The sequence below is a fragment of the Macadamia integrifolia genome, chromosome 12 (assembly GCF_013358625.1).
Source record: "Macadamia integrifolia cultivar HAES 741 chromosome 12, SCU_Mint_v3, whole genome shotgun sequence".
NCBI classification, from domain to species: domain Eukaryota; kingdom Viridiplantae; phylum Streptophyta; class Magnoliopsida; order Proteales; family Proteaceae; genus Macadamia; species Macadamia integrifolia.
In genome coordinates this window covers 19,104,498-19,114,467 of record NC_056568.1, presented here as the reverse complement: position 1 = coordinate 19,114,467, position 9,970 = coordinate 19,104,498, and the positions used below count along the sequence as shown (strand labels likewise).

At 37.6% G+C, this 9,970-nt stretch overlaps 2 protein-coding genes across 2 annotated transcripts in view; both read right to left on the bottom strand.

Annotated features, from left to right (window-relative positions):
- LOC122094770 (valine--tRNA ligase, chloroplastic/mitochondrial 2) overlaps positions 1–9,970 on the bottom strand; it is a 163,315-nt gene that overhangs the window by 31,213 nt on the left and 122,132 nt on the right. The gene's annotated exons all lie outside the window — the stretch shown is intronic.
- LOC122058165 (glycosyltransferase BC10-like) lies at positions 22–8,342 on the bottom strand. Its single transcript, XM_042620688.1, has 6 exons — positions 7,646–8,342; positions 5,973–6,053; positions 730–789; positions 505–627; positions 367–405; positions 22–254 (listed from the first exon to the last, which is right to left on the bottom strand). The coding sequence occupies exons 2-6, from the start codon at positions 6,042–6,044 to the stop codon at positions 126–128; spliced, it is 423 nt and encodes a 140-aa protein (XP_042476622.1). The 5' UTR covers positions 6,045–6,053; positions 7,646–8,342; the 3' UTR covers positions 22–125.

Sequence of the window (9,970 nt, the reverse complement as noted above, 5' to 3'; positions counted from 1 at the left end):
GGGGGGGGGGGATTCGAGCCATCTAAAATGTGGCATTTTACAACATTTTAACATATTATAGAGAACTAATGGCCAATGGGGTCGAAACTGTGGATCCGACCAAAGAATAACAATCAAAGAGAGGCTCATATTGATGTGTAGTTTGAGAAAACATGCAATAAGTTATCCACAGCTTCTGGGTAGAACTTCCTCGCAAATAAATAACACGGCCGCTTCATACCATTCCAAAAGCAAGGCCTTATCTGCACTTCCTTCTGCATGAGCAGATGAGAACCGAACCAAATACATCTATTAGATTTTCTCCAAACACAAGAAATATATCCAGTATTTAGAGAGAATTGTCTAGACTTGATGCCTATACTATACCTTCTCATCACTTGTAACGTGAATGCTCTCATCAATAGACTGCAAATAACAGTGACATTAAACGAACTAGATAAGTAGGGTCATATACTAAATGACATGCAACAATAGAAATATAAACAAGTTTAAGCAGAAACATACTGTGATGTTCTTCATCAGCTCATAGGTTACATCCTGAGCCCTATATGCTTTTGGATGCCACTTTCCTTCAGACCAATCAACATGTGTGATTGACCAATTTGCAATGCCACTAGGGTCAATCATCTACAAATGCAAAGAAATTCAGTTGCAACAAAAAAAATAAATAAATAAGAGCGAACATTTTACTCAACTGAAGAAAAATAATGAATAGTCTAATGAACTCACATGGAAAAGGGTTGGCAGGTAATGCTCATCGGCATAGCAATTGCGCCCCTCCATACCCGGCTGTGAAAATTATACAAATTGACATCAGCACATGTTCCTCATGGAACTTGGATCAAAATCAATATGTTCCACCATCAGATACCATCGATATAGCTTACCTTATGCATGCAGAATGCTAAATGATCTTAACTGATTTGACAATAACTCATGAAGATGTCCTCAAATGCATAGTTTTTCTTTAATTCTAGGTAAAAAAATTCCAGGATGGCCACTTAAAACTAGCTTTCTTAGTCTTAATGGCTGCTTGAACCCCTCAGCATCCCACCACCAAGTCTCCCTAGAGGAATGATGCTTTCCTTTCGATTTGCCTAAGAAATCTTTGGCAACTTTCTTAATACAAGTCACATAATTCCATATCGTACTAATGTCTCCCTCAAAGTCCCAATGTGTACGACATGACCCTCACCAAACTCTGTAGGTGCAAGCCTCGTGCACTAGGTATGCCACCCTCAAAGTTCCATTTTCCTTGTTTAACCATTTTATCAGTAAATGACTTCAAGGTAATTTCCTTTTAAGCTCCACCACCTTAACCTATGATAAATAAGCTCACCTTTCTTACAATTCTGCGTAGTCAGGAAAATACCAATGACCATTAATCTATGTTGTGTGGTTAAGCTCTCCTTTGGTATAACCTTATAGTAACAATCTATTGGACTTCCTAGTTAGGAAGAAATCTATTTGGCTACTATGATGCAACAACAAACTCAGCCTTATCCCAACTAAATGAGGTCGACCACATGGATCCGAGCAAAGATAAAACATTAAAATATTACTAAAATGAAAAGACACCGCAATAACATAACTACTCAGCAATATTCCACCTAAATGGGCTCGACTATATGGATCCTAGCCCTCTAAACAGCTATATTCAAAGTCATACTAGGATCAAGACCTAAAATATGCTCGTCTTTCCCTACTACTTCTCCTAGTGTTATTTTAGGCCTGCCCCAAGCTCTTCTAGTTCCTTCAATCTGAATCAGATTATTCCTCTGTACTGGTGCATCCCAAGGCATCCGTTGGACATGACCATGCCACCCCAAACGAATTTCTAGGAGCTTATGATGTATTAGGGAAACTCCCAAATCAGCTCTAATATGATCATTCCTTACTTTATCCTTCATAGTTTTGTTGTACATCCATCTCAACATCCTCATCTTCGCTGCAATTAATTTATCTATATGACACTTCTTAACTTTCCAATAGTCCGCCCCACACATCATAGCCAAATAGACATACAACAATCCTATAGAATTTTCCTTTAAGATTTAAAGAAATACATCGATCACACGCACCTCTCCATTTCATCTACTATCCCACTTTAATTCTTTGTGAAACATCACTTTGCAGTATCTCTCACTCCTCAATTTTCACCATATCATTATCCATCTTAGTGTCATGAAAATTACATACCATATGCTCCATCTTCATTCTACTTATCTTAAAACCTCTGGATTCTAAGATTGACTTCAAGAACTCCAATTTAGCGTTAATCTTTATTTTTGTCTCATCCACCAAAACAATACATCAACAAAAAACATACACCATAGAACCTCCTCTTGAATGTTCCTGGTTAAAGCATCCATAATAAGCGCGAACAAGTAAAGGCTTGAAACTGATCCTTGATGTAACCCAATTATGATTGAAAATTCACTAACTTGACCTCCCATAGTTCTCACATTAGTCATCACGCCCTAATACATATCTTTAATTATTTCCACATACTTACTTGACACCTTTCTTTTCTCTAGTACATGCCAAATTAACTCTCTAGAGACTGTCATATGCTTTTTCTTGTCAACAAATACCATATGGAGATCCTTCTTGCAAACTTTAAATCTTTCCATGAGCCTCCTTAGTAAGTAGCTTATGTCATGCATCTATCTAGCATAAAACCAAATCAGCTCTCCGAGATAGTAGGTTCTCTTCTCAAGTGGGCTTCTTAGTATGACTCATAGTTTAATGCCTATATAGTTATTGCAACATTGAATCTCACCTTTATGTTTGTAGATCGAAACCGCAATACTTCACCTCCATTCATCTAGCATTTTCCTTGAGCTCATAATCTTGTTAAACAGTTTGGTTAGCCAAGATACATGGCATAACCCTAAGCTCTTCCACACTTCTATTGGGACCTCATTTGGGCCTGGTGTCTTGCCTACTTCCATCTTTCTTATGGCTTCTTTAATTTCAGACACCCAAATCTTACGAATATATCTATGGCGTGTGGTTTCCTGATGAGTAATATAATCTTCTGTGCCACTATTATTCGAAACGTCTCAATTCAAAAGGCCATAAAAATACTTTTCCATCTTATCATAATGTCCTCATCCCTTACTAGCACTTTATCATCCTCACTTTTAATACATTTAACATGGTCAAAAATCTACTCATTCTTTCACTCATTTTAGCTATCTTATAGATAGTTTTTTCTCCTTCCTCTGTGCTTAGATGATTATAGAGATCTTCATACTACTTTGCCCTTGATTTCTCACAATCTTCCTAGCTTCATTTTCTGGCAGACTTATACATTTTTAGATCTTCTATGTCTTTCGGAACTTCTAGTGAGGAAGAAAATACGGTGCCCACTTTTATAGGTAACTAAATGCTCCTCCCTCTTTTCAAAATAAGTGCTTACAATGGATAAATCACACGCGATAGAAAAATCTAAAACTAAGATCCACTCTTCATTCCTCTCGCCAAATCAAAGCCTCCATGTACACCCTTATAGCTTCAATGGTCTCTACCAACATGTCCATTCAGATCACCCACCTATAAAATAATCTTTTCTCCTTGGCCAAAACTCTACAGTAAACCATCCATCTGTTCCCAAAAATTTAACTTGCTACTTTCATCCAATCCTATTTGGAGTTTATAAGCTCTTTCTCAAGCACAAGTTTGGTGGAAATAATCCAATCACCACGTCTTTGGACATCCACCACATCATTCTTTAAGTCTTTATCCACTACTAATCCCACTCTATTTTTGTTACTTTTGTCCTCTATATACCAAAGTTTAAAGTCGTCCAACTCCTTAGATTTGATACCCTTCCATCTAGTCTCTTGAATACATGCTATATTAATCCTTCTTTCTCTCATGACATCTATTAATTCTACTCTTACCCGTTAAAGATCCAATAATCCAAGATGCTATAATCCCACGCTTTTGGACTAACTGCTTTATTCACACTTTTTTACGGTATGACTGTGTGAGAACTCTTGCCTATTTGTCACCACATCTGGGCACCAATGCGGTGCTTCACTTAAAGGTCGATAATATTACAATTAAAGAAAAAACTCATACATAGGATCTACGCAAAAGGTGAATGGCTGAATATAATACAGTGTCGGATGCCTATCTGATGCACCAAGAAAATATATAAATACTATAAAAATAAGGAGCAATTTTAATACATTACATATTATAGGAAATTACACTCCCCTACCTTGTACTTTGCCTTAATACCACTTCCCCCCCCCCACGTACTTCAAAAAATACCACTCCCCTCCCCTGTACTTTAAAGATTCTAAACTCGTACCCTTTCTGTTAGAGAACCCTGTTAAGTGATGACATCAGCCTTAAAATAAGATATATAATCCCCAAATTACCCTTTCTATCCAGTTCTGATGGAACAAAAAATGACAAACTCTCTCATTTTTTCCCTTCAATCTAAACAAAAAAAATGAGACATTCGTAATGTAAAATACTAAGACTGACCTTTAGAGCACTATTCTCTGTGTGGACAGTCTGAAACCCTCCTATTCTTCTGCCCTGAAATCCAAGCGGAGAATACACTAATAAGAGTTCCAATAATCTTATACTCCCTACTATCTTCTTCAAGTTCCAATAATCTTATACTCCCAACAATCTTCTTCTTTGGCTTCTTGCGATCTAGAACAGTGAATCTGAGGAACAACGGTTACTGCAATTTGAGTCATTACTTGTAGCAAAAAAAATGGAAGATTACGCCAAAGAGCTTCAAACTCCACCAGTCACTCTGATTTCTTTGGTAGGATGTCCGGAGCTTCATCCAACAATCTCAATGTTTAAATACCCGGAATTGTCTGAAAATTTGGCTGTAAATTATTCAGATTTGTATCGTGTTAATGGCCAAAATCAGCAACAATGAACATAGAAACAGATTTCCCTAATCTAGGTGTTAGGTCCTCTATTGCCCTTTGCAAGTTGACCATCTCAGTAACACTCATGTGGTAAATCGATGTGGGATTTAAAAACAACCCAACCCCATTTCATCAAATATGGAGAACCTCAGAACCCCATCCCTGCCACCAAGTTAATTATCCTGGTTTGGCTTCTTCCTTTTGATCGCTTGCGGAATCGTATGGCTTCTCCTAATCCATTAATCATGGCACCTAACTTTCACGAGCTGTCACCCACCATAGTCTGTGACCCAGTAAATAGCCAGAATCCATGCCAAAACAATGGTTTTTTCAATTCCTTTACTCCCCAATCCCCTCCAGATTTCAGATGCGATTGATTACAAGAATAGAGGAAAAAAAAAAATTCTCAAAAAAAGGGGAAAAAATTAGCTTTGCACAACCCTCATCTCATCGGGTATTCTTCCTCCGAAATTCAAATATAGAGTAAGCGATGCATAAACTGGATAAACACCTTCAGAATCTTCATGAATCTCATGGTCTTCCTGGGATGATGTTGAGAATGCGATCTGGGAAACAAATTTGTGTTGCAACTTGCGAGAGAGAGAAAGAGAAAGAGACTCCATTCGCTCACTGGTCTTGAGTCTTGACATGAAAGATGTAGGAGCCAGAGTGCTAGACCGGCTGGTCACATTTTGCAGGAGTCACAGCCACATCCACAGTTCAGCCACGCAGAGAAACTCAAGAAAACCAGCGGGAGAGGAAAGCTTTGGAAGGGTAATATTGGATTTTTACACGTCATTTCAACACCGTCAGTGACTAATGGTATGAGTGATAGAATCTTTAAAGTACAGGGGAGGGGAGTGGTATTTTTCAAAGTACGTGGGCGGAAAGTAGTATTAAGGCAAAGTACAGGGTAGGGGAGTGTAATTTCCTCTAAATATTAAACAGAAGATCTCACTCTAATGGCAAAAAAAAAGAAGAAAAATATTAACAATCACAGCATGCTATTACTACGATGTATATATCCATTAAAAAAACACACACAATCTTAAAGTAAATATCTACCTTGCAATAAAGCTTGAATTTTGTGTAGTAAAGACCATCTGCCATAACTATCACAGCATGCTGCCGCTTCATTGAGAACCACTGCAAGAAATATGAATTAGAACCCAATATATTTCCTTCCATACGGTTCATGTTAGTCTTAATGATAACATAATCCCCAAACCCTACTAAAAGAAAACCTAATGGCTGGGAGCAGAAAGAAAGTGATACATATAATTAGAAGATAAAAGGAATTCAAATATAAATACTGCATGTAGATTTCCATGAAACTGAGGAAAAAGATATCTACTTCTGGTTGAAGTGAAACTTATCCTAATAAAGAATGAAAATGAGGAACATAATATAAACAGAAAAACCCCAAAAAACTGCAATATGGCAAGGATGGTGCTGATGATGAGATGAGAGCAATGAATGACTACTCTTCTCAATGACAATGTTCGCAATCCCTCGTTCTTTTTCAGATCTCTAAGCTTCGGCCTGTTAATGTAATTGCTGCTGTTCTTATTAAATACTGTGTTCTGAACTATTTTATTTTCTTATCAACAAAAGATTTTTGGTTATCTATCCAAAAGAGAAATGATAATGCACCAAAAGATTGTCTGAGACTTGTTCCATAAAAGACCGTCAAACCATATAGAGAACAGGCCAGAATGAAAACGGCTAGTTTTGCCATGGAATGCTTTATATAAGGTGACCACATGGATCACGATAACTTGAGGCCAGCCATTTCAACAACTTCATTCTTCTTTGCTGTCCATTTATCATGCTTTGAACGGGTTGACTATTAATTATCCAATGATAGAACAGAACACAAGAATCATGAGAGAAGAGACATGAAGCAGAGAATTAGATCCAAGCCAATATATATAGTTACACGAGGTAAAGAACATTAATGATCGCTTTTCAAAAAGGTCAGATCCAAATAGGACTCAGATCTTCCAAGTTCACATCAATCTGGGGGAAAAGAATATCTAGCCTTGGACATTCATCCTTGAAGGGCATGATTTAGAGTATAGTAATAAAATGGCTAAGGCCTTTCACTTTTTTAACAAGGGAATCCGGTAAAGCCACCCGCTTCCCCATATCCAATTCCAGGTTGACTAATTTCAACATGATTTTCCGTACAGGCCTGTTGGGAAATTCTTTATCCAGAGGCCAAAACCCATTACCGTCCCCAATCCTCACTTTTGTAGTAGACAAATATGGTGAACAGTAAACCACCAATAGCCTTCCTTAAAGCCAAATTTCTCCTAACCGATTCTAGAATATTCAGGCTGCTGACAGGCCTGAGTTTGGCAGTGTAAGATCAAGAAGCAATGGACTGTCTAAGTTTCAGGTTTAGCAATTGATAGGTCATGCAATAGACATAACTGTTCCATAATTTCAGAATTAATTTTGTTTCAGATTTGTAAAACAGAAAGGATAGAAATGAGCAAACATTAACAAAAAAATCAACAGAAGAATTAATTCTGAATTAGCTAAGAGTTCTCCGAATTAACAATATTTCATATTCTGAGAAATGGATACATTTCAAGGTTTGATATCTGAAATCAAAGGGAAGTTATTCTAAAACAAAATATAGGAATCAGATCAAGGAAGAACAAACCAAGAACTGAATGATCATATGACTTCAGAACCAGATTTGACAATGGAATATCAAGTATTAGACTAACCTGTTACTGAAGTCTGAAATACTGATCCTTCTTCGGTTCCTGTGATCCAGAAGGAATAGATCTGTTTCAAAGAACCTGATGGCAGATTATTCCAAAGAGAAGTGCTTGCTGAAATTCTACAACTGCAGTGATCTGCGATAATGGAAGAAGAGAAAATAAAGTAGAGGGAAAGGAAGGAAGATAGAGAGAAAGCTGAAGAAGAGAGAAATAGATCTGCAGAGAAAACAGGAAGGATGAACAGTATCATGAACAATGTTGTGAGGAGAGAGGAGAAAGGAGAGAAATCACCAACTCAAATTTCAAAAAAATCCAGCTTCTATTCATTGCCATTGATTGGGGATTCCAAGCCTTGTACAAAAAGAAACTGAAAATAGTTTCCTACTTGTCTTAAACAATTTTGACAACTAACTCATAGATAATTGAAAAGATAATTACAAGAAAACCCCTACACTTATAAGAATTACAAATAGACCCCAACTAATTACAAGGAACCCAAATTGAGGGGTTCGTGGGCTTGGCTAAAGGGCTGTAATTCTTAAGCTTTGGCCTTTAAAACTTGTCATATTTATTCAATCCATCCAAGGCTACTGCATCAATTCTCCCCCTCTGAAAAAAACCCCACCCAATCGAGTTAGGATGAGGACCAAAGATGCCATTCGATTTTTTTGTTAGACAAGAAATGATCCTACTATTTTTTTGAGCTCAACAAGGGTTGGGAGATCCTTAGTGAGAAGTTTCATCTCTAACCCTTCGTGCATGAAAAAATAGGTATTCTCATAACCATGATGTTTCACCTTCTTATCAAAAACCATTGTCATCTAAGAAGAATGTAACAAAGTGATGGGGACATCAAGGTGTACAGTCGAAAGAAGAAGAAGATTCAACCAGATCCATCTTTTTGGTTGGAGGATTAAACAAGAAAGAATAAGGAAAGAGAAGAAACAAGAAAGAAGAATGAAAGAGAGGAGTCGAACCAGCCTTCCAGCGCTGGGTTCGACCCCCCCTTGTCCTCCCAGTCAGCAAATCTTGTGGACCCCACCAAATCTTATTTGATTATAGTACTTTGCTTTAAATCTAGTGATATTTGATTGTCTTACATAATTAGGAAACTAGGACTTCTTTATATTGATCTATTAGGTGGTTTTTTATTCCAAGCAATTGAGTTTCTAAATATCTTTTTTTATTTTTGGAAGTTTATTCTATTTAAGTGTAAGGCCATTGGCCATTGTTTAAGGGAATGAACGTGAATTGAAAAACAGCCAAGAGCAAAGCCCCCACCCCTCTCACGGCTCTCTCTCTCTCTCTCTTTCAATCTTGTCTTTCTCCTCTCTCTTGTCTCGCCTCCCTCTCTTTTTCCATTCTTTTTTTCTCTGCTGCTGTTACTCACTGCTGCTGCTACACACTACTACTGTTACTCACTGCTGCTGCTACTCTCTGCTGTTGTTTACTCTCGGCTGCTGTTTACTCTCTGCTGCTGCTGATCTCCTTTCAATGAACGGATTACTGTTGGCTGTACCTGCTGTCCGTGAGTTGTTGAGAGCCCCAACATCATTCACCAAGTTACATCGACAATACTGAGGATCTCTGTACAACCGGCTGGACTTGACTTCATCAACCAAAAGTGGACTGCATCTCTTTATTTTGGAAGACCTTGGTCTCTTCTTTTCTCCTCAGACCTGGACAGCAGCAAGGTTATTCATTAAACTAAACCCTCTCCACCTCCATTAATCCCTATTATATGTTGCAGCCTATTAACATTGACACCAGCCTTAGTCCTTTGTTTATGCCTATTTTTACCCATTGTTTTAAGACGTTTTGTCACTGTTATATCTCCAAAAAAAAAAAAAAAAAAACCTTGCTGATTTTCTATTTTAGTTGGTTGCTAGAGGACATTGATTGTTTGCATATCTAATTTGGGTGTCTAGATTGATTTGTGCTGAACCTAACATTCGTAGGACGTTTGTTCCCTTCCCCATGTCCCCACTTGAAGCTTAAGTAAGAATTTATGTGTTTTTCCGTCTAGATTATTATTGCTTTTTGCTACTTTGTTTATTAGTCTCATTCTATTTTGCATGCTTAATCTTGTTTGTTGAGTTTCTTTTGTCCTATCTACCAAAGTCCCTTGAGTTAACCCTACCTAGTTAGTTAATCTTGTAGGAGACCTAGTCACCTAGGAACCCCCTACATCATCTTGGTATCAGAGCATGGTATTGTCTAGGTTTAGGGTAATTAAGTACTGCTGTCCCTTGTTTACATGTCTTATCTTTTGAGGTCTAGTCTCCGTCACCATTTGTCCGTGGTCGAGTCTAAGCTAAGAGAGCGATA